The sequence below is a fragment of the Sitophilus oryzae genome, unplaced genomic scaffold, assembly GCF_002938485.1.
Source record: "Sitophilus oryzae breed Bouriz unplaced genomic scaffold, Soryzae_2.0 scaffold_866_pilon_pilon, whole genome shotgun sequence".
Taxonomy (NCBI): domain Eukaryota; kingdom Metazoa; phylum Arthropoda; class Insecta; order Coleoptera; family Curculionidae; genus Sitophilus; species Sitophilus oryzae.
Genome location: NW_022147490.1, coordinates 126853 through 152452, shown reverse-complemented (window position 1 = coordinate 152452; position 25600 = coordinate 126853). Strand labels below are relative to the sequence as shown.

The 25600-nt window shown below is 31.9% G+C and overlaps 1 protein-coding gene across 1 annotated transcript in view; it reads left to right on the top strand.

Annotated features, from left to right (window-relative positions):
* Positions 1 to 25600, top strand: part of LOC115890474 (potassium/sodium hyperpolarization-activated cyclic nucleotide-gated channel 2-like) — a 224628-nt gene that overhangs the window by 167216 nt on the left and 31812 nt on the right. The window contains exons 4-5 of the mRNA XM_030910714.1: positions 20 to 163; positions 9886 to 9984. Coding sequence (XP_030766574.1) covers positions 20 to 163; positions 9886 to 9984 — 243 coding nt within the window. The remainder of the gene's footprint in view (positions 1 to 19; positions 164 to 9885; positions 9985 to 25600) is intronic.

The following is a 25600-nucleotide window of genomic DNA, read 5'->3' as shown; positions in this document are numbered from 1 at the left end:
CCTTATTTTTCTATTTCAGTTTCAGGATTATGGCGACAGTTTCCAGTTGCTGCACGCGGGGCGCGCGCTGCGCATCCTGCGCCTGGCTAAACTGCTGTCGCTCGTCCGCCTGCTGCGCCTATCCCGACTGGTCCGTTACGTCAGCCAATGGGAAGAAGTCTACGTAAGTAACGGCGGCACGCGCGTAGACTGAGATTTAGGGGTGCGCGCGCACCCACTATCGAAACGAAGAAGAAGACGGCACGATAGATCGCTTGGTCGGGCGGTTCGTTTGATTTTGGTATTGCTGTGGTGGTTTTTTGTTCGTTTATTTGGTATAATTGTCGTGTTATATTTTTGGTTTCGTGGCTTTATTTATTTGGTCGTATGTTTTTTCTGAGCTAGTAGTAAAGGCAAAAATTGTTTTATGTAAAATTCTAGCGTTAAATTTTTAGATTTTAACAGATTTTTGCTTTAAAACGAGTTTGAAAAATCCAAGACAATTTGCTGACATACATTAAAATATCAGAAATCGTTGCGTTATTACCAATTTTAACAATAAAAATATACCGGGTGCGTCTCAAAAGTGGCTCACCCCTATATCTTTTTATTTTTTTAGGTTAGTATAAGACATAAATTAGGACTGATTGACGTATTCAATTGTTTTTGGTCACTTCCTTTTTCACCAGAAATTACTACAACTTATGATTTTCAAATGGCACCCTCGGTATATTTTTACTTTATTGGATAGAAAATGACACTCTGAATAAAGTGATATATTATATGTTAACTTTTGACATTTTCCCTTACAAAAAAATCGTATTTTAAATTTCAATCTAGAGTGCCATGGCTGTTAAAAGCATTAATTTTCGTGTCTTGTCCTGGCCGGTTAAAAGATACCCTAATAATTTTTTAGTAATATCTCAATTTTTTCAAATGGAACAAGGGTAGCTCATTAGCATATTTGGAATAAGCATTTTCTTACGAATAATTTTGTACCACATATTTGATATTTCGAGTCAAATTGTCATTATGAATCGCGTGTTGCAATTTCAAATAAACCATCGTCGAAAATGTCAAAATTTGAGATATCATAGGTCATTCTGTTTAGAGTATTATTTTCAATCGAATAATAGTTATTTTTATACAAGACGATAAAATTTTATTTTATCGTCGACCGAAAGATTAATTATTTATTAATTTCGGGAGACGATAATGCAATTTTATCGACTTGTATAAAACAATATTTTTTTCCATAGCGAGTTACGTTTTAAAAAATATTCAGAAATTATTATTTCAAGGAATTTATTACGGTTAGAAAAAATATTGTGCTGGGTTGGCGTTGGTTTCTATGTAATTTGACACATAAATAAAGCTGTCTTTTTTGATGTCAATTTTGAGTCAATATTTTTTAATTATCTTTCGTGTTGAGTGCTGATTGAATTGTAGACAGAATTGGCTCAAAACGAAATAAGTAAATTACCAACAGATATTCAAGCTGAGGCGACAAACGCCATATCCAAACTACTTCCATTTAAATCCCGAATAACTTATGAAAAGGAATATAAAAATTTTCAAAAATGGAAGCAGTTAAAAACGTGCGAGAAGAAATAAAGTTTTTAACCTATCCTCGCTGTTAAAGTATCATTTAATCTACCCTTGCGGTTAAAGTACTATTTTATCTACTATTTTTAATAGATATAAGACAATTTTAACTGTTGCTATGGAAAAAAGTAATGAAATACCGAGGGTGCCATTTAAAAATCAAAAGTTGTAGTCATTTCCGGTGAAACAGGAAGAAAGATATTGAATACGTCAATCAATAATTTATGTTATATACTAACATACCAAATTTTCATTCTTTATCTGAAAAAATAAAAAAAATTATAGAGGTGAGTCACTTTTGAGACGCACCCGCCACTTTTTACACCACATATACCGTTAATTTTTCTGTAAAGATATATATATTTTTTTCATAATATAATTAAAAAATACACGAACTTTCACCTAAATTTTGTCACATATTGTAATCATGTATTTTGCTCGCAGCAGCTCAGTACGAAATCAAATCCACCACCAACAGAAGAAAAATAAACACGAGACATATGTCTATGCTTTATGCATATGAGCTTATACATTAGATCAAGCTATATTGGCTTGAAATGGTTTTTTTTTACCTTTTCAGTTTATTTTTTGCACCACAGTAATTCTTGTTTTATTACACGTTGACAAAAACACCCAATTGGCAAAGGTAGTGTACACAGCTGAGTTGAAATTCACTCAAGTTCAATAAAGATGGCGCCCTACGAGTTTATGTTTATGTTTTCGGCGAGGATTGAATAAATGATAGTCAAGTTGTTGTTTTATTTTGTTTTTGTTTTATCTTCGTTTGTTTTAACTACTGATGTATGACGGCTGATGAGAAATGGAGTACATTTTATGTACCTAGTTCTAGGAATAAATTTTACCAGATGCCTTTACTAGTTATGTTTTAGGAAGGAATCATTTTGTATATAACTGTATATAGGCCAGTAAGCGAGGATAAAAATAGGGTATTATCTCCGAATTCTTGACACCCGCACCGATTGACGTGAAATTTTAACAGTGAATAGAGATATATGTAAGAAACAAAAGTTACATAGTAGCGATGTGTGCTTTTACCCAGGGGGTGAGTGCCACCCCTTCTCGGGGGTGAAAAATAAATCAGCCATTTTAATTATAAAAATCAATAAAGAGATGAATTCTAAGCAAAAAATGTTCTGTAACATTTTTTCAGAAAATTAATATTTTCCGAGTTATTTAGGATTGAAAATGTTGATTTTTCATCTAAAAACTGCATATTTTTTTGTCATTTTTAAAAATATCTTGAAAACATTGCGTTTTATCGCAAAACTCATATAAAGCAAAAATTAAGGCTTTAGAATACGGAATCGATTCATTTTTTGCGGATTACCGTAGGTGTAATAACAGCCGAATGATCACTCTGTAAAAGTGATTTTTTATTTTTGGAAAACTAAAAATTGCAACCTTTTATCGTAAAATAATGTCGAAAGAACACATTTTTGGAAGAAAATGAATATGGCCATTTTTAAAGTGCATTGGCGTAACTTCAGGGGTGCCCGGGGATGCGCCGGGCCTCCCCTAGGTACTGCTGGGCACCTCCCAGAGAAATTCTGAATTATGACTCTTGGCTACGTATTAATTTTTATTTGCTTGTGATGCAGTAAAAATTACGTTTTCTAGTTTTGTTTAGTTAATATTATTTTGTTGTGTTCAAAAAATGTGTTAATTTTTATTTTTTTTTAGAAAATTTGTAGGTATTTAAGCAATCTACAGGAAAACGGTTTGATAACCAAGTCTATGAAATTTATTGATAGAGAAATTCATGTAAACGTTTTATTGAAAAAAAATGTTTTTTTTAATTATTTTTTATTTTTAAAAAAAACAAAAGCCATAGGCCCCCCTGGGCTCAACTCCAGGCCCCCCAGGCCCACTCCAGGATAAAGTGCTTGAAAAGACCTTGTAAATGCTTTTTTAAAAGGTCTTTTCAAGTTCGTAGCTCAAAAACTCGAGAGTTATGATAAAAATAAAATGGTCACCTTATTTTTTCGGAAAAAAATTAACAACAAAATCTATGACTAAAATCATAAAAATAAAAACTATCAATTTGTAGAAAATTACACGAGCTACAAATTAACCTCTATGGTTCAACAGTCTTGAACTATTTTTACGAGATTTTTGGGTTTTAAGGGCTCAAACAACGTGATCCTAACACGCAAGTCAAACTAAAAAATCGTAATATCTACGAAATAAAGAGATCTACAGAAAAATTGAAAGAGTAAATATATTGCAAAAAAAGACCTCCAATTTTACTTTGTTACATTTTTTACGTATCTTGCTTAGTTTTTGAGATACGTCAAAAAAATTAAAATTTTTTAAAAAATTTAAGAAAATTTTTTTTCATTATTTTTAACTTTTTCCAAATTTAGGCGTTCTAAACCGCTCGAACTTACAGAGCCTATTCTTAGTTGGTACCTAAATATAGCCAACTGTACAGGGTGGGTCAAATTCGACGCTTTTAAATGGAAACACCCTTTTCTGTAGGAGATAGACAAAAACTAATATCGGAGTCTGGAGCTAAATTTTCATCAAAAATATGATGGTGAAAACCGCACATCAATATCTGTTACCGTTTAGGAGTTACAGGGTGTTCTTCAAAAATGTGCATTTTTAACAAATCGCTGTAACTTTTTTGCTATGGAAAATTTTGTATTTCTATGAAAACATTTCCAAAGCACCTTTTTACGTTGAATTTAAGTATAATTTTTTTAAAATTAATAATTTAAGAATTATCAACAGAAAAATTGATTTTTTATTTGGGACACCCTTTATATTTTTAATTAACCGAAAAGAATTTAAAATTACCTTACCAAAAATATAGCACACTTGATATTTTGTTATATTCCCCTTCGAAATACAGAATTTTTGAAAGTTCGCCACTTTTAACTAGTAGGCTTTGGACCCCTTATTGATGATATGCCCTTAATGGAACTCGAAAACATATTTTTCCAGCAAGAAGACGCACCGCCTCAGAACGCTGAAGTTATCACCAAATATTTGCAGCCAATTTCAAGAATAATTGAATAGCTAACAAAGATCCCAGCCGTTGGCTGTCGAGGCCACCTGACTTAGTGCCCATGGATCTAATCCTATGGATATATTTGCGGAAGAATAAAGGTTCCTTATTCTTCCGTATAATCTAGACAAGAATTAGAAATACTTAGCAGTTATGAGAGGGTATCTTTCACCTCTCTGAGTTAATGAATTCCGCGAGAAATGTTCAGAAACGGCCCCGTCTGTCCATAACAGAAGATGGTCGATATAACAGAAGACGGTCGAACACCTGCAGCAAAATCTTCAAAATGTCTTGGTTTGCTATTTATTTTTATTGTTATCAGATATAGTTTAAATGTGTTGATGTTGGTTAAATATATTTTAAATTCTTATAAAATTCTGCATTTCTCATAGCAAATATTATTTTCGTTTTAATTGATGCTCACAGCTAGAATTTTTTTGCATTACAGCCGGTGCCATTCAAAGCCTACTTATTTAAAGCGGGCGAATTTTTGTATACTCTATCTCTCGAAGAGGAATCGAGCAAAATATCAAGTGTGTTATATTTTTGGAAAGGTAATTTTAAATTCTTTTCAATAAATTAAAGATATACAGGGTGTATCATATAAAAAATCAAATTTTCTGTTGATAATTCTTAAATTATTAATTTAAAAAAATTATACTTAAACCATTAAATTCTACGTAAAAAGGTGCTTTGGAAATGTTTTCACAAAAATACAAAATTTTCCATAGCAAAAAAGTTACAGGGATTTGTTAAAAATGCATATTTTTGAAAAACACCCCGTAACTCCGAAACGGTAACAGATATCGATATGCGGTTTTCACCATCATGCTTTTGACAAAAATTGAGCTCCAGACACCGATATTAGTTTTTGTCTATCTCCTATAGAAAAGGGTGTTTCCATTTAAAAGCGTCGAATTTGACCCACCCTGTACATGTATTACGCTTAGTTTTTATTTTTATGATTTTAGTCATAGATTGTGTTGTTAATTTTTTTCCGAAATAACGAGGTGACCATTTTATTTTTACCATAACTTTACGAGTTTTTGAGCTACGAACTTTTTAAAAAGCGTTTAAAAGATCTTTTCAAGCACTTTTAAAACGACCCTATTAATTTTCTTCGAAAAATGTGTTCATTTGCCATTATTTTACGGTAAAATGTTGCAATTTAGTTTTCGAAAAATAAAAAATCAATTTACAGAGTGGTAACTTGGCTATTATTATACCTACGGTAATCAACAAAAAATGAATCATTTAGGTATTACAGAAGCTTCATTTTTGCTTTATATGAGTTTTGCGACAAATCGCAAGGTTTTCGAGTTATTTATAAAAAATGACAGAAAAATATGCAGTTTTTAGATGAAAAATTAACATTTTCAATCCTAAATAACTCGGAAAATATTAATTTTCTGAAAAAATGTTATAGAACATTTTTTTTTTGGAAAAAATGTTATAGAACATTTTTTGTTTGGAAAAAATGTTATAGAACATTTTTTGTTTGGAAAAAATGTTATAGAACATTTTTTTGCTTAGAATTCATTCCCTTATTGATTTTTACAATTAAAATGGGTGATTTATTTTACACCCCCAGAAGGGGTGGCACTCACCCTCAGGGTGAAAACACACATCGCTACTACGTAACTTTTGTTTCTTACATATATCTCTATTCACTGTTAAAATTTCAATTAACCTAACGCCAATCGGTGCAGGTGTTTAGAATTCGGACCCTAAAACCCTCGCTTACTGGCCTAATAAGATTTGTCTCTGGTAGAGACGATAGTGTATATACCCATAATTATAAATAATAATCCTTTTCGCTTGCATGCATTAAATCTATATCGCATTATGTTTTACAACCATTATCATGAATTGACAGTGTAATCAATAGGGACTGTATAAATAGAACTTGAAGAAGACGTTCAACTTAGTAGATACTTTTATATTGTAAAATTCGAATCAGGTAAAATGAGATTACCTACACAATTTTTCTTGTTTCTTTGAAGATTAGAAAAACTGAAATTGAAACCTCAAAATGTTATTCTGAAAAGAAACCTTTTAGGTATCTTATTTTTCAAAATTTGCAATAATTATCTATTCATTATGCTGTCAAAGGAAAGAGGCTCATGTTTGATTTAAATTTCGCCCAAGCTATTTCCTAAAAAAAATTAAAACCCATTACCTAAATTCCATGGTAAAAATGTCAAACCTATAAAATAAGAAAGAATAGCATATATAAATATTAGTACGAGAGCTAGCAACGTCGGAAAAACAAGTATTTCAAGACGTCTGGCTCTTTGATATATCTTTTACTATGCTCTCTAGAACAGCATGCGGCCCGTCTGGCTGCCGGTAAACGTTGCAAACCCTTGAAAAAAGATCCTATATTTTTATTAGTCCTTTAAATTCTAGTATCGAATATAAATCGAACATGTCTCCATAGCGCAGTGCGTAAAGTTTCCGACCACGAACCGATGATTCAGAGTTCGAATCCGGGTCAGGGCAAACACTTTTTTATTTTATTTTCGTTTATATTCTGATAGTAAAGTATTTAATATATGTTTTTTTTTAAATTACCAGAATTATTTAATACTTTACTAGAATATAAACGAAAATAAAATAAAAAAGTCTTTGTCCTGACCCGGATTCGAACTCTGAATCATCGGTTCGTGGTCGGAAACTCTACGCACTGCGCTATGGAGACATGTTCGATTTATATTGAATACGAGAATTTATAGGACTAAATTAATAAAAAAAATATAGGATCTTCTTCCGATGCGCAGTAGTGTAAGCATAGTAAAAGATATATCAGAGAGCCAGACGTTTTAAAATACTTTCTCGAAAACGTTGCTAGCTCTTAGACTCTATGTTTTCAGCAAAAGTACGTCTACCTTTTTTATAATTCAGTGTCATGTGTTGCATTACAACAAGAAATTAATCTAAGTGTTTAATCTTTTAATAAGCATTTTTCTTTTTTTGGTTCTTTTTACTTTGGAAGCTATTTGAATCTTACAGAAATGACTTTTGATTGGAAAATTTGCTGAGAAATCTTTGAAATATTTAGATTTTGTACTTGTGTGTTTTACATAATACTACTAGTTAGCTAATTTTTTTACATATCTAATGGCGCCGATTCTGAACTGTTGAAAAGCTGCTATAATTGTTCATTATTTAGTTTCATTAATTCAGTATACTAAACTGTAAAATTTTTTTAAATATAATTGACGTTGCACTAGACTTAATAGTAATTAACAATGATTACAAACTTTAAAGTGAATAAAATTAATTTAAATTTTTTTTTGTAGAAATTTAAAAATGTGAAACTATATCTTATTAAAACACAGAATGTGGATAACGTAGGAGGTGGCAGCATTGCATTCTCTCGAAGCACTTTAAACAAATTTTCGGAAACTGAACAAGCGGCATTCAAAAGCTTTTCAATATTTTCCGGAAAATGTCAAGAAAAATATAAAATTTTCAACAATTTCTTTTTGCAAAAAAACTTTTCGAGGACTAGCTATACTACCAATTAAGACACTTGCACTTATTTTTAGAACATCTTGTATATAATAATATAATAGGTTATAATCATATCTAATGGTGAATTGTTGATAAAGCTTCATTCAGAACCTCGCAATTAGTTGAGTAAATTAGTGGTTTCAATTAGCGTATAAGTTTGTTCCTTTAATTTTAATGTAATCATTCAAAACTTCAAAATTAGTGGTAGACATTTTCAATTAGTAGAAAAAGTTACCAAACTTTTAACTTTTCCACTAATTATACTTGTTTAGTTACTACTTAAAGAGCCATGTATAACTATAAAGTATTTGTTAAATATATAAGTAAAACAAATATATGGCTATCAGATCCTTTCGAATTGTGAAAAATAACACATTTTTATGTATCGGCGTGGTCATTCTAAATCCGTGATTTACAGTATGTCCCCGCATTGTCTTTACAAGAGCAAAAAAAAACTTTTTTACTATTGGCATTTTGAGTAAAATGTACTCTCCATTAAATTTTTGCTTGTTCTAAAATGGCTAATCCCGTTTATACTTTTTCAAATTTCTATACCGTTTTAAAGAAAATTGAAAAAGGAACATAAAAATATAGTCGAATTTTTTCTAAAGCTTTATTCAGAACCTCGCAATTACTCGAATAAATTAGTGGTTTCAATTAGCGGTTGTTCCTTTAATTTTAATGTAATCATTCAAAACTTTAAAATTAGTGATAGACATTTTCAATTAGTAGAAAAAGTTATCAAACTTTTAACTTTTCCACTAATTATACTTCAAAATTTGCGAGGAATGTCATTTTGACCTTTGATTATCTTCCGTCAAGAGATATTATGGTTAGAAATCAAAAGTCGATTGTTTTATATGCTAAATATTAGGCTTTCTCTATGGATACAACCGACTTACGCAAGCTGTTGCCAGGATATACTATTAACTTTAATTATGTTTTTTAAACATTCTGAATGATCGTAAACTAAAGCTTCATTCAGAACCTCCTAACTAGTGGAATAAATTAGTGGTTTCAATTACAGTTTATACTTTTTAGTTACTCTACACAATTAAAATTAATAAAATATTCTAGCAACAGCTTGCGGTAGTCTGTTGTATCCATAGAGAAAGCATAATATTTAGCTTATAAAACAATAAACTTTTGATTTATAACCAAAATTTTTCTTGACGGGTGAAAATCAAAGGCCAAAATTACATTCCTTGCAAATTTTGAAGTATAATTAGTGGAAAAGTCAAAAGTTTGTTAACTTTTCCACTAATTGAAAATTACTACCACTAATTATGACGTTCTGAATGCTTACATTAAAATTAGGTGAACAAACTTCTACGACTAATTGAAACTAAAAATTTATTCCACTGATTTCGAGGTTCTGAATGAAGCTTAAATAATTATTTTTGAAAGATTTTGTTAACATGTCGATTTGTTAGAATATTTATCGAAATATAAAATCAAAAGTCATAGAAGTGGATTCAAAACAAACCCCACCTACCCCTTTCCCCAAAAAACACGCTTGTAACTGTGCATGTGCTCGTATAACCGTTAAAGAGCTTGTTGACGTTCCCCCACTCCCCACCTGTATATACTGTAGATAGGTGTATTCGTTTCAGTTTCATTTCTTTCTTTCTCTCTTTTTATTTCGTTATCGTCCTCCTTTTTTCGTTCGCTCTCTATCTGTTTCTATCTTTCTCTGATCTATTGCGCGCCACCGCTTTCTCTCTACTACTTTGTGTTCTTCGCTTTTTTTCTAGATCTTGCAGAATCTTCAAAAAAAGAGAACGGAACGGAGGGGGCGCCTCAGTTCGGACCTCAGCAAGTTTAAAACAACCAAAAGCAATCTCATCTTTAAGGTAACCAGCTTGGGACTCGCTTGGCCTTCTATATATATATATATATATATACGTATATACATTGTATTTTGCGCGCATGCCCGATCCGCGGCGCCTCTGCTTCCGCTTCAGATAACACCCAGTATTTATTTCTGTCTGTCTCTGTCTGTCTGTGCGTTGATTGCGTTTGTGTTTGCTCTGTGGTCAAATAAAAAAGAAAATCGAAAACAGTTCAAAAATTTATAATTTATTTGCTTATTGATTTTTACAAATGTTTGTTTTTATAAACTGTAAGTTTTGGGTTCGTTGAAGGACTATTAGAGCTACAAATAATTTTACAAGATGCAGAATGTCCCAAATAAGTAAAAAATATTATAGTTGTATTTTTTTAATAACACCCTGTATATTATTCAATTTTTAGATTTTACGATTGAAATAAAGGTAAATTTGATTAGGGTTTATCACACGTAAACCTTACGGTTTTTGAAATATTTTCAATTTTGTGAAATTGCTGTAAAAAATTTAAGGCTTCATTTCTCCAAGGGTATCATAGTTTTAAATATTAAATATTTACTCAAAATTATTTATTGATCAGATATTGTGTTGCAATAATAAAAATTATATTACCTTATACAGAGTGTTCAAAAATGTATATGAAATAATTACTAGCTTTAAACGGCAATAACTTGTTTAATTTAAGTAGAACACCCTGTATAACGTGAATCAAATGCACAATTTAATTGTCTATCAAATTGTATTATACTATTTTTTACCTATATCTTCAAGTTTTCGTAGAAATTGCATTTTCTTATAATTGAGACCTCGTTTATCACTGTACCCATACCCATGGATTATTGACATTTTGGATTTTTTTAAAGAAACGTATGTACAAAATGTACAGGTGGTGAAAATAATAATATTGCAAGCCCATTTGTTTACAAAAAGAAAACAATTTTATTTAAATATTTGTAAGAGGGTATATCAATATACAGAGAAGACCAGGCTACTAGTAACATAGCAAGTTGGCGGACGAATTTACGTTTACCCGTTTTGCGTTCGTACTCGAGATTGCCGGCTAGTCAGGCAGTACGCAGTTGCAGTTGTTCTTGGACGGGTCGGTCGTGAAAAACTAGGAATACGACGCGAGGAGTGCCGAGTATTTATTATTTTCATTTTTAAGTGTTTACCTTCACTTAAAGTAGCATTTAAAATGAAAATACTTTAATATTTTTTATTTGAGTATGTTTACAAGCCAAAACTAAAAATAAATAAATTCTCTAAACCCAAAAAAATAAAATATTACTCTAAATAAGAAAAAGTTATAACAAGTGTTCAAAAAGACCGTCTTCTTGTGCTAGACAGAAGCCTAGGCGGTCGTAAAATCCCTGTCTGACATTGGCTAACATATTAGGGCTAATAGTTTGGAAAGCCTCTCGTATTTTTACTTGAAGCTCATCCAGGTTATTAGCCCTATTATGACCATACACTTTGGATTTTACATAACCCCACAAAAATAAGTCATTGAGAGAAAGATCTGGTGATCTAGCGGGTCACAAAATAGTTCCATATCCACTAATTAAACGGTTGGGAAAAGTATTGTTCAAACATTCTTGAACAATACGGGCATTGTGGGCGGAACCACCTCAGCAATTTGGTTACTTGAAAACGTGGGATTTTGATCCGCGGTAGCACAAATGAACACTTGCTTTAACTCCTGTTCTTCATTAATCAACATATCAGGCTTTTTGTGTTTTTGTGGGAACACGCACTCATGTGTTTTAAAATTATTAATAACCCTTGATACAGTAGGTAAAGATGGAATTGGCCTGTTTACAAAAGTTTGTGGAAAAATTGTTTGTATATTCCGATAAGACCTATTTTGGAAATACCATTTTACAATTTGAATTTTCTCACGAACTTCGTAAACATCCATTATTTTACTTAAAAAATGAATTTTATACGAGAACTGTCGCGAGAATCTATGTATTCGTTTAGGCTATAAACACGAATAAATACAAATTCTGAAACATTCTTATCACATATCTACCTATTTTTATTTTATCGCATTTTTTCGCCTGCTTTTTATCCGGCGGACGGGTATACGCTAATTCGTCCGGTTCTGCCTATGTTACTACTAAGGTGGTCCGGTCTATATAATTAAATAATATAATAAATAAATATAAGGACAAAAAGAAACAATAATCCGTTCCGGTAAAAGCGGGTAAACGCCGTTTAAGCCGTTTGAAGCTGCCTGGCGAATAATACAATTGCTCCTATATTTTTCATGTTTTTGTATGTGTGTCAGATTTTTCATATAATTTAGGAAAAGCAAAGATTATTCACATTCAAAAATGAACAAAGATTTATCGATGTTTTAAAATAGCAGTGAAAAATAATTTAAACAGTTATTTAAAACTATTATTTCTAAGTATAAGCAAAAATATTAGAATTTTTCAGTTTTTTAATTAGTACATAATTTTAGTTTGATTACTTTTATTTCGATAGTTTTTACTATTTTGTATGGGACTAAATTAAAATCTAAATATGCGTTACTAAAAGTGTTATGTCACAAAATTATTGTAACAGACTGCTTTCGATTTTCTCTATTTGACCATATGGTATTATTAATATCTTACAGTCAAGGGGCTTTAGGAAAAGATTCCGAGATTGCTTTTAGTTAACCTTTGATGTCTAATAAGATTTACAATTATTATTCAAATCCTAGAACAACCAAGAGTGTGATCTTCGAATGGTACCATTGGACAAAGAGCACACCTTTTTTGTGTTAACATTTATCTAATGTGACCTCTAGTATATAACTATATAACTGTTTATATAATGAAAAATAAATTTCTTGCAGTTTTTAGGTATATAATAAAATTATATAAGAGTTCTTACTTTGAACTGCTGATATAGAAATTAATTCCACGCTGTGTTCGACAAAATGTGGATCAACCTGCTCTCACTACCGGTTTCGGGGCCCTACCCCATAATCAGGTGAGCTTGGGTCGTTTCCACAAAACGTCGAGCACAGTGCAGAGTATATAAATACGACTTGTAAAGTAGCGGTAAGATACCGCAATCTCTAATGCGCAAGCCGCTATCTCGCGATGCGGAACTTAATATCTTACCGCTACTTTACAAGTCGTATTTATATACTCTGCGCTGTGCTCGACGTTTTGTGGAAACGACCCAAGCTCACCTGATTATGGGGTAGGGCCCCGAAACCGGTAGTGAGAGCAGGTTGATCCACATTATGTCGAACACAGCGTGGAATTCATTTCTATATTAGCAGTTCAAGGCAAGAAACTCTGACATAATTTTATTATATAACTGTTTATAGATGTGCCCAAAAAATGTGCCATATTCATCATCGTCATGATTTTTATCCTCATCATCATTTACCTGCGATTCTCTGTATTACGTAGGTTATCTTTTAAGTTTTTACAAAAAGTGAAACAGAAACAAACAAGTTCGAAACAAAGTGTTTTATTGCTTTCGAAATATAAGGTCTATATACACACATGGCCAAAATTATTGCATATAACGATATTTTTATTTTATTTTGGACCTAATATGATTTTTTTATATTTTTAGACATATTGGCTTACGACTAAGGCCTGATTTTCATGGGTCCGTTGTCCGACGATACGATGATACGATATTAATTTTATTGGCTGAATTTAAAGGCTTCGATTTGTTAACCGTTTCTAACCAATCGAAGTTTTCAAATTCAACCAATAAAATTAATATCGTATCATCGTATCGTCCGATAACGGATGCATGAAAATCAAGCTTAATTAATATAAAATTAAAAATCTAAGTGCGACTAGGCTGTCATAATGAGTGAAAATCAACAAAAACAAATTTCATTTTAAACAGAAAATATTGAAAACAATTTTAATTATTTCTCACAACTAATAGTCTGTATTGCCTCCTCGAGCCTCAATGCAAGCTGTGAGACGGCGTGGCATGCTCTCAATTAAGTTGTCCGGAAGATGTTGAGGAATGGCATTTAGGGTACGGGGGGGATCATTCCTTTTTTGGCAATATGGCGTTTTAGTATGTCCCAAGTATTCTCGATCACATTCATATCTGGAGACATCGGTGGCCACCACAGTTTTCTTATACTTCCTCACAAAATTCGCGAACCGCTAAAGTGCGATGGGGAGGAGCATTATCGTCCATGTAAACAAATTCATCCTCCACTGCCGCTGCCCCTCGAAATGGACGCACAATAGGCTCTAAAACGTCTCTAAGATATGAGGCGCCTGTCATTGTGCCATCAATAAAAACAAGAGGAGTTCGAGTTCAGTGCATTATACCTGCCCATACCATAATGCTTCCCCCTTGAAAGGGGACACGGGGTTGAGCTGCATTCAAGCGTGCTCGTCTTCCAGGTGCTCTCACTAGGCCTATTCTTGTTTCATCACTAAACATATCGAAATTCCAATTAGGTCCATATGCTCTCATCACCTCAGCCCATTGTAGTCGCGTAATTTTGTGCTGTAAATTAAGCTTCAGAACACGTAGAGGCCTCCTTAAATGTAATCCTCTGTCATGGAGTCTTCTTGCTATGGTCTTTCTTGAAACATTTACTCCTTCAAGGCGAGCTAACTCATTTTTAATAGCAGTACTAGAAAGCAGGGGATTGCGTCGTGCAATTAGGGATATTTGACGGTTTTGCACAGCAGTAGTAACTCTCTTTCTCTACCTCTTCCAGGCCGGTCTGTAACCTCGTTTGTCTACCTGATTTTTTTTAATATTTGCGAAACATCTCTTTGGTTAATTCCTACAATTTCAGCTCTTGCAACTTGCCGGTAGCCCTGTTGAGATAGTGTTACTATTCTGACTCTATCAAACTGTGTCATTAATGGAATAGTGGTGACATATGTTCAATACAACCGAAGAAACAAGCGATTGTAAAGACTTTAAAGGCAACCTACCTATATTGGGTATTAAGTCATTGTTACATCATTGTTCTTCATTATGTTGTTCCATATACCCGATATTTTTGCTGTGTTAAAAATAAATTCATGATATTTAAAATAGTTTTCTTTGACGCTAAAAGGTTTAATTTTAATTGGTTATTGACATCTCTCTCTCTTCAGTCCTGACCCCCATTAGGGAGTGTAGTGGTCAGCGTAACATCATGGATGATTTTTCTCCATGCGCCTCTGTCTTTTGTCATCTCGATGACATCGCGCATTGGCTTGCTACAGCTAGTCGTGATCTGGTCTATCCATTGAGTTGGAGAGCGGCCACGTGGTCTACGTCCCTCCACCTTGCCTTGAATTATGAGTCTTTCCATATTGTCCGGACTTTTCCTCATTATATGTCCAAAAATTTTAGTTGGTTTAGTCGGATTTTACAGGAAAGCCTGTTAGTAATATTAAGTTCATTTATAATGGAAACGTTTGTACGGCGTTCAGTCCATGGGATACGGAGCATACTTGTCTAAATATTCCCGAACAGCCAGGGTACTATGTGCCGGGCAGCCATCCATTTGGTACCAAACTTCCTGATTTTCCCTAGCGGCATCATGTAAAGCAGGTAAAATATGATTTTCGAGTAGTTCCAAATAATATTCTGCATTTAAATTTCGCGTAAGAAATAATGGCCCGATAATATTGCGTCCGAATATCCCTGCCCAAACATTTACTTTCTTTGGATATTGCGTCCTTGTTTCGACAAACCTGTGTTGGTTTTCTTTGTTCCAATATCGATAATTTTGAACATTGATCCCAGGTATACGTATGGCTTAACGACTTCAAAGCGGTCGATATGACTTATATTTGGATGGTTGTTATGTTTTTTTGCGTATTTAGTTCCAGACCGAGCCGATTGCTTTCGTTTTCTACCCTATTTACTAAATTGATTAACTCGTCTGACTGTTAGCGAGTAGTGCTGTATCATCTACAAAGCGTAGATTATTTATTTTTTGGCCATTTATTGAAATGCCTCCTTCCCATGTTTCTAGCGACCTTCTCATTATGTATTCTCCGTATATGTTAAATAGTTGAGGAGACAATATATACCCCTGTCTGACTCCTTGTTCGAGGGAAAATTCCTTTGAAGCTGAATCCAGTATTCAGCGTTTATTGACATATATGTTATAAAATAATAACGAAAATATCTGTAAGCGTTTTATTATTTCAGAGTTTTTGTATAATATTCTTCCAAGTATTTGTATAGTAAAAATTCCATATTAATATGTGTTGTAAAATACTTAGCTTTCGAGATATAGGGTGTTAAAGAAAAAAAATATCTCCCTCCTGTCTATTATTTTACATAATTTTCAAAAACTAATTTACTGAAAAACGTTCCTCTCCTTATAAAGAGGGCCTCCAAATACATTTACAATTTTTATCAAAGAATTTTATTTACAGTATTTGTTTTGATATAGGAATATACGTACATCCCTTCTACAGGGTTGTTCATCACATACGACACGGAGTATTGTAGCTAAACGATTAGATTTTTGCAAATTGTAAATTGGGTTCGTTGAAGTACTATTAGAGCTACAATTTAAAAATACTTTTACAAGATACAGAGCGTCCCAAATAAATAAAAAATATCAAAGTTGTATTTTTTTAAATGGAACACCCTGTATATTATTACATTTATAGTTTCTACGATTAAAATAAAGGTAAATTTGATTAAGGTTTGTTACACTTAAACCTTACCGTTTTTGAAATATTTTTAATTTTGTAAAATTGCAGTAAAAATTTTAAGGCTTCATTTCTCCGAGGGTATCAAAGTTTTTAATACTAAATATTTACTGAAGTTTATTTATTGATCAGTTATTGAGTTGCATTAATAAAAATTATACTACCTTATACAGAGTGTCCAAAAATTTATAATTAATAATTACTAGCTTTAAACGGGAATAACTTGTTTAATTTAAATAGAACACCCTCTATATTTTACCGGAAACAGATGCACTATTTAATTGTCTACGAAATTGTATTATACCATTTTTTACTTATCTCTTGAAGTTTTCGTAGAAAATGCATTTTCTTATAATTTAGACCTCATTTTTCACTATACCCATGGAATATTGACATTTTAGATTTTTTTAAAGCAACATATGTACAAAATGTTCATACAGTACAGGTGATAAAAATTATAATATTGTAAGCCTATTTGTTTAAAAAAAGAAAACTATCTAAATGTTTGTAAAAGAGGATACCAATAATTATTACTAATTATTAATATACCACCATTATTTCCGCCCAAAAATTAGTTAATTACGTACTTAATTGTTTTAATTAATGAATTATTTATAAAATAAAATAAATAAATATGCATTTGATTAAGAAATTAATACAATAATAAGTTATGAAAATGAACATCTGTTTTTATAAATAAGCATTCGTCAAGAAATTAAATAAAATTTATATGGTGTTACTTTTTACCACACTGTGTAATACACACACAAAATTCAATTTATTAGTATTTGGAGCAATTATTATTAATCCACGTAAACAGTCAATAAAAAATGTAGTTTGAATAATGGGATCATATTAATTCTCAAAAAATATTTAAACAATTTTTTTATCTTTTAATAAAATAAGCGAAATATATCGACAATATTATTTAATAATTAGTATGTACTCTTTCAAAATTTCTTACATCTTTAAAGTAATCTAAAATGTCAATATTCCATGGGTATAGTGATAAATGAAGTCTAAATTATATGAAAATGCATTTTCTACGAAAACTTGAAGAGATAGGTAAAAAATAGTATAATACAATTTGATAGACAATTAAATTGTGCATCTGATTCTCGTAAAATATAAAGGGTGTTCCATTTAAGTTAAACAAGTTATTGTCGTTTAAAGCTAGTAATTATTTAATATAAATTCTTAGACACTCTGTATAAGATAGTATTTTATTTATTATTGCAACAAGATATCTGATCAATAAATAAACTTCAGTAAATATTTACTATTAAAAACTTCAATACCCTTGGAGAAATGAAGCCTTAAAATTTTTACTGCAATTTCATAAAATTGAAAATATTTCAAAAACGGTAAGGTTTAAGTGTGATAAACCTAAAAATAGAATAATATACAGGGTGTTCCACTTAAAAAAACAGAACTATAATATTTTTCACTTATTTGGGACACTCTGTATCTTGTAAAAATATTTTTAAATTGTAGCTCTAATAGTCCTTCAACGAACCCAAAACTTACAATTTGTAAAAATCTAATCGTTTAGCTACAATACTCCGTGTTGTATGTGGTGAACATCCCTGTATATCAAATGGTATTTACCTTGTTATGCTAAAGATTTTATTACACACTTCATTTATTTCCAGTAGCTTATTTTATATTTGGGTTTATTATACTTTAATATACATTTTACATTGGTTTATATTGGAATCATCGAATTGAGCTGTTAGAAATTAATTGGATTGTATTTCTACTTATTATTCATAGTGCAAATACTACAGCCATAAAATTTGGGGTCTCCAGGTTCAGGCTTTAATAGCTATTTAGCTTTTGAACGGTTATTATAGTTTATAAAGACGTATCTAGATCAAGTCTACAACATAATTTTTGACATCATAAGTTCGACATCTGATATGAAGTAATTATTTATTTTTTTGTACCTTTAAATCCCACATCACTTCGCACTGTCATCTCATATTCGCCTTGTAAACCTGATTGATAAAGGGTTTTAAAACATTTTTATCAAAAATAGTAATTCCAAATATCACTATTAGAATATTATGTATTTTCTGTTTATTAAGTCATCTTCATCTTTTCAATTCTATTTTTATGATAAGGAAAATAAATCTCCTCCGCCAATATTGTTGCATATATCCCAGCAACAAAGCAATATTGGTACCTTATTATTTTTCTAAGGCCCTTTGATAACAAACAAAATCAACAAATTAACTGTATCGTTCTCTATTTTTTGTGTCGTTTGTCAAAGTTGTCACTTGCTGTTTTGTACCATTGAATTGATTCTGACAAAATAATGATGAAAGTCGTTTGATAATGTATATGAAATAAGTTAAAGTTACGAATTACATTACAATACGTTATTTTTAATTAATATACTTTTAAATACTTAATAGTTAAAATTATTTTCTTTATTGCATATATAAATTTAAACTTTAGATTTCGTAATGAATTTGATTTCGAGGATATACCGGGTGTTGCATCGTCGAACGGGACATAGGAAATCCCATGTAAATTTTAATGGGGTCAATTATTGGCTTCCCTAATTATTTTAGAGAATAATTCTATTTAGGTTTATTGAAGAGCACTAAAACCCACATTTAAAAGAATAACTTTAGATATTTTTGATTAGCTCGTTTACGAGTTATCGCCGATTTCTTTTTAAATATTTCTCCTTTCTTATGGCCCTGTATTTACTTATGAGCACCAGTCAAGGTAAAATATAACTGTCAAATGAAGTTGTCATTTCAGAAATTTACCTATTTAGTGCTTTATTATTATTGCAAACTCACTCCTACATCGGAATTCTTAAAGATGTATTTATAAATACAAATTAATATGAATTAAAGTAAAATAAAGTAATCAATTACAGGGTTAATTATAGTATTACAATATTCAATAACTTATTAATTTAGGTACTATTAATTTGTTAGAACTTTAGGATTTAAGAAGACGTTCCAATATTCCTCCATCGACTGCTAGACAATAACCCAGGCGATCATAAAATTCTCTTCTTACATTCGCTAGTTGGTAAACTGAAATTCTATTGCATTCGGCAGAAATAGCATTTTTAACTCGTCTAGATTTGGGTATTTTTTATCCTGTTTTTAAATGGCCCCAGAGAAAGAAATCATTTGGCGAAATATCAGGAGACCTTGCTGGCCAATTTACTGTATGATTTAGGCCAATAACGTTTCCGTTAAAACTATTGTCTAAATATTCCCGAACAGCCAGGGTACTATGGGCCGGGCAGCCATCCATTTGGTACCAAACTTCCTGATTTTCCCTAGCGGCATCATGTAAAGCAGGTAAAATATGATTTCGAGTAGTTCCAAATAATATTCTGCATTTAAATTTCGCGTAAGAAATAATGGCCCGATAATATTGCGTCCGAATATCCCTGCCCAAACATTTACTTTCTTTGGATATTGCGTCCTTGTTTCGACAAACCTGTGTTGGTTTTCTTTGTTCCAATATCGATAATTTTGAACATTGGGTTCATTATTTAAGGTAAACGTGCATTCGTCAGTGAAACATGTTTTTTAAAAATTCCCTGTCCGTGTTTGCTCTTTCCATCATATCAAAACAAAACGCCTGCCGCCGTATTTCGTCCCCATCTCGTAGCTCTTGGTGCTTTTCATATTTGAAGGAATAGTATTTATGTCGTTTCAAAATTCGAAACGCTGTAGTGTGATCTATTCCTATTTCATCCTCAAGTTTCCTTGTGCTGATCTTTCCATCGTTCTCTTCGACGCACAATAAAACTGCCAAGTCGGTATCATTTCTTGCATCTTCTCTTTGTTCCTGCCTTGCTTCACATCTGCAGTTATTTATTAGGGTACCTTTGGTCTCAAATCTCTAGATATTCCTTGCGATTGTAGATTTTCCAGGTATCGGTCTATTCGGATACAGAGCAGCAAACATGTACGACACCTTTTGATAACTATTTCCTTGATAATACCATTTAATCATCAATACTTTTTCTTCGGTAGTGTAATTCATGGCTAATATTTTTGATGTAGGTATGAGTTTGGGTATGAGTTTTTAATAATAATAATAAAGCACTAAATAGAAAAATTTCTGAAATGACAACTTCATTTGACAGTTATCTTTTACCTTGACTGGTGCTCATAAGTAAATACCGGGCCATAAGAAAGGAGAAATATTTAAAAAAAATTGGCGATAACTCGTAAACGGGCTAATCAAAAATATCTAAAGTTATTCTTTTGAATGTGGGTTTTAGTGCTCTTCAATAAACCTAAATAGAAATATTCTCTAAAATAATTAGGGAAACCAATAATTGACCCCATTAAAATTTACATGGGATTTCCTATGTCCCGCTCGACGATGCAACACCCGGTATAGAATGTTTCTAGATTTTTATCTCTACTATATCTTTTGTTTTATGAAAATATATAGATTTTTTTACATCAGAGTGTTTTTTTATTCTCAGTGTGTAAAATTTCTAGACATTTTTCAAACTAAAAAATAAATCTTCATAGTCTTTAAAATATCCAGCGTTTTCACTTATAAATTCACAAAGGTTTTCGCACGTTTTGGGGTTATAAATGTGTATTATACAGGGTGAGTCTTAAATAAGTCTAAATATTTTCAGGTTAGGAAAATTTAAAAGAAAATGTACGATTTTCAACATTTTTTGCGAAAAAACTAATAATCGTGTTAAATATACCACCCCTGAAAATATTTGCCGCAAATATTTTTAAGGGTAGTATATTTCGACCCTAGAAACACGATTATTAGTTTTTTTTTCGCGAAAAGAATTTATTGAAAATTTGGAATTTTTTAAGTGAAAATGGAAATTTTTTAGATTTTAGTGAAAAACATAATTTTTTGATAATATGGTAACATATGTAGTAGATTAAATTTATAAGAAAGAAAACCCAGAAAAGATCCAGGGTTCTCAAAATTTAAGCAACATTTTTTTGCGAATTTTCAAAGTAAAATAACTCAGTTATTTTGGACTTATTTGAAAAACCGTAAAGGGAAAATATGTTTCTTTTATCAGAATCTACCAGCCCTGAAAATATTTGCACTTATTTAAGAATCGCCCTGTATAATTATAGGTTGTCTCAATTTATTTTATAGCTTTATAAAAACGAAAATAATTTAATATAAATATTAAGTAATTAATTGCTCAAGTAATGATATTCTATTGTTCAATTTTGATTTTCTGATTCTTTTTAGATATTATTTTTTTATTTCATTTACTTGTGATGTTCCTACTTCTTTGTTAGTTTTAGATATGCCGAGTAATTCGTTTAATTCATGATTTCCAATTATAACGAAAAGTTTAAAATTCATATTAATTATCAAATGACTTAATAACAAAGATTGAATTAAACAAAAGTACAACTTTATTTTAAACAAAAATTGTTTAAAATTTCATCGTTGGAACAACAGTTGCTTCAACGATGTTACAATACAATTACTGTATTTTTAATTTAATATGTTACTTATTGATCATTTAATGATCTAATAAGCAAGGTTACCTGAATTCAATTGGCGGAAAAGAACACAAAATTCCACTTATAGTTATTAGCTATTACTGTAGACAGATTAACTTGCATTTGATATACCTTGAGAAACTTTTACATCCAGAAATATATACAGAGTTATTATGATAACAAATTGATCTACATAACAAACAAAAAATGTTATTATTAATTGTAGTTTTAAAACTAAATAATTCTGTATAAATTTAGTTAAATACAGGATAAGGTTGAGTTTATTTAAGACTTGACTTTTTAATAACTCAATTTGATGAGCTCTTCCTTGAACTGTACTAATTACAAAATCCGGACGAGTGTTGTCAAGGATGGAACGAAAAAAATACACTAGCCGCAAGTTTCAGCCTTTAGTTTAGGCATGACATGTTATATCGAACTGAGAGCATGTTACGTAAAATATATACAGGTAAGTTAGTGTTGTATCGACCCCCGAGCAATGATTACCAACCGTTTTGGCCCGTAGGTCCTTTTAATACTCCCTAGAATAGACTCTGTCAAGGGTTTGGGTAATGTTACTGGGTAAACTAGAATAGCGTATTTATACCTTTCTTATGTCAGTGGCGTACTTAGAGTATTCGGATGAGATTTAATATCGATTTTGTGTTGTTCAATTAAAATAATCTAGATCCTCCCGAGAGTATGTCACTGCTGTTGTTGAGGCGCTTTTCAGCTTTTACCAGGCCCACCTGCTTATATGCTTCTAGATTTTTCGGTTACCGCTCTCTATTCTACAAAGAGAGATTGCTTTTTACCATTTTCTTTTCCTTATTGTTTTCGTTTTTATTATGGTACAATTTCACCGTTGGTTTATTGGTATTATGTACGAGGTGATTTGATAGATAGTTATTTTATTTATATTGTTGTTATAATATGATTTTACCTTGTGTTGCATCGCCCACCTGAACATAGGAAATTCCATGGGAATTTTGAAAGTGATGATAGAAGTTTTCAATTTCATTTTAGAGAGAAACCCTTTAAAATGAAGCGAATTTTGTGTTTTGAATAATTTTTACGAATTCGTTCTTGAGTTGTGAGAGAAACAAAAATGCTAAATTAACGGAAAAACAAAATAATCCCAAAAAACAAATACATTAAGAGTCCATTTAACTAGTCCGAAAAAGTAGCAAAATAAGCGTTCGGCATTTAACGTTTTTTGTAAAACTGGCTAGGTATTTTTTCACAAATGAAGAAGGAAATTAGAGATAAAGGATTATACTATATCCGTATTGTAGCACATTTTTAGTAATAACTTCTTTATTTTTAAGATTTTGATGGTCAATCATTAGATAATATTCCTTATATTTGGATTAAATTTTCTCGAAAATAAAGACATAATTTAAAACTCCGTTACAATATGGAAATAGATTGAAGTTTTGTGATTACAGTGATATATAATTTATATGGTTTTGTAACAAATTGCTTGCTATTATAGGCAAATGCTGAACGTCTGCAAACCTTAACCAAACCTAATCCAAGCACGTATGTTTGGAATTTTTGGGTGTGGCTTAACACGACAGTATCGGTCTAAGCCTTAGGCAGATTTCTGAAATATAATATACAGGGTGGTCCGAACTGTATTCCGGAAACTTCGACAGCATATTCGGCAGATAAAAATAAGTAAAAAAGTTCGTATAAATGTACGTCCTAAAATGCTTAGCTTCGGAGATACAGGGTGTAGAAGTTTCATTTTTATTTCGATTTTTTCTAAATAATTTCTGAAATAACGTCAATATTTGGATGAAAATTGGTATCTGAGAGTTTTTTGACATGAGAAACTTGATTTTGATGTCAATGACTCGACCTAATGCAGACTTGGATGATACACTAAAGATCATAGCCAGATGGATGCGTGAGCACAGACTCGAAATAGCTGTGGAAAAAACAGAGGCGATTTTACTGAGCCGCAAGAGAAAAGTTGACCATATAAGGTTTAATTTTAAGGATATAATAATAAATCCAGTAAACCAAGTCAACTATCTTGGATTCCACATAGACCGTGCACTCACGATGGGCCTGCACATCAAGGAGGTGTGTTTGAAATCACAACGAACTGCTAAAGCGTTGTTCGTAATACTGCCAAACGTTCGGGGCTCAACACCAGCAAAGAGAAGAGTGTTAGCATATGCGTGCCAGAATATTATTATGTATGGAGCACCTGTGTGGAACGAAGCAACCAATATGCACGTAAATAAAAAAAGACTTGAAGGTGCACAGAGAGTCATGGCTTTGAGGGCCTGCTCGGCGTATCGGACAACTTCAACTGAGGCAGCCTTTGTGATATCGGGTCTGGTGCCCCTGCATCTTCTCTCAAGAGAAAGAGAACGACTCTTTCTAAACGGTGATGTACAAACCAGGGCAAGCAGAGAGATGGAGAGAAACCGCTCAGTGCAGCAGTGGCAGGCAGAATGGGAAGTATTGCAAAAAGGAAGATGGACATTGGACATAAGCTCATCCCAAATATAAATATGTGGATTAAAAGAAAGCATGGAGAGGTAAACTTCTATCTTACTCAAATATTGAGTGGTCACGGAAATTTTGGGAGTTATCTGTGTAAAATTGGAACGAGGGAAGTCGCGGAATGCCGATACTGGGCTGAACCCAATGATACTCCAGAACACACAATGTTTGCTTGTCCAAGATGGGAACAGGAAAGACGTGAGGCACGCATGACGATTGGTGGCAACATCTCCGCAGATACCCTCTTAAAATCGGTAACAGAAAGAAGAGAAAACTTTGAAGTCATCTCAAAACTGGCGCAAAATATACTAGAGGCAAAATACAGCGAAGAGCAGGGGTAATGAAACAAAAAGAACAGTCCGGCGTCTACTAGAGGAGATGCGTCCAGCGGGTCCAGGTAGACGTGGCAGGAGCGAGGGGGTGATATTTAGTAGGTAGTGTCCTCCAGGCAGCTTAAGGAGAGATTGAGTCCCACACTCGTGAAGGTATTTTACACCTCCGGAAAAAAAAGTAGAGGGCGCCTAAGTAGAGGGTCACAACCTACATGTGTTTTAACTGTTTTGAAGCGTAATAACTGTTTGTCCGTACCTGTATAAAACTATCGAGTTAAAAAATATACATCTCTGTGATTTTTTACGTAAAAAATATCTCTTTGTAAAAATCACTATGAGCAACCGTTCTTAAGATATTTAGAATGGAAATAGTAAATACATGTCATTATTGACGAAAAATAAATACGTTGAGTTATTTCACTGATATAATAAATTTGGGAAATTTTTATTTTTTTAAATTAATTATAAATTTTTCTGCAAAAAATGGCGATAAAACAGTTTCTGTTGAACATTTGGCCCTAAAACATTTTAAATTTATTATTTGAGTCTAATAACTATTTAGTCAACATGTTTAATTTATGTCAATGATGACAGGTATTGATAATTTCTATTCCAAATATCTCGAAAA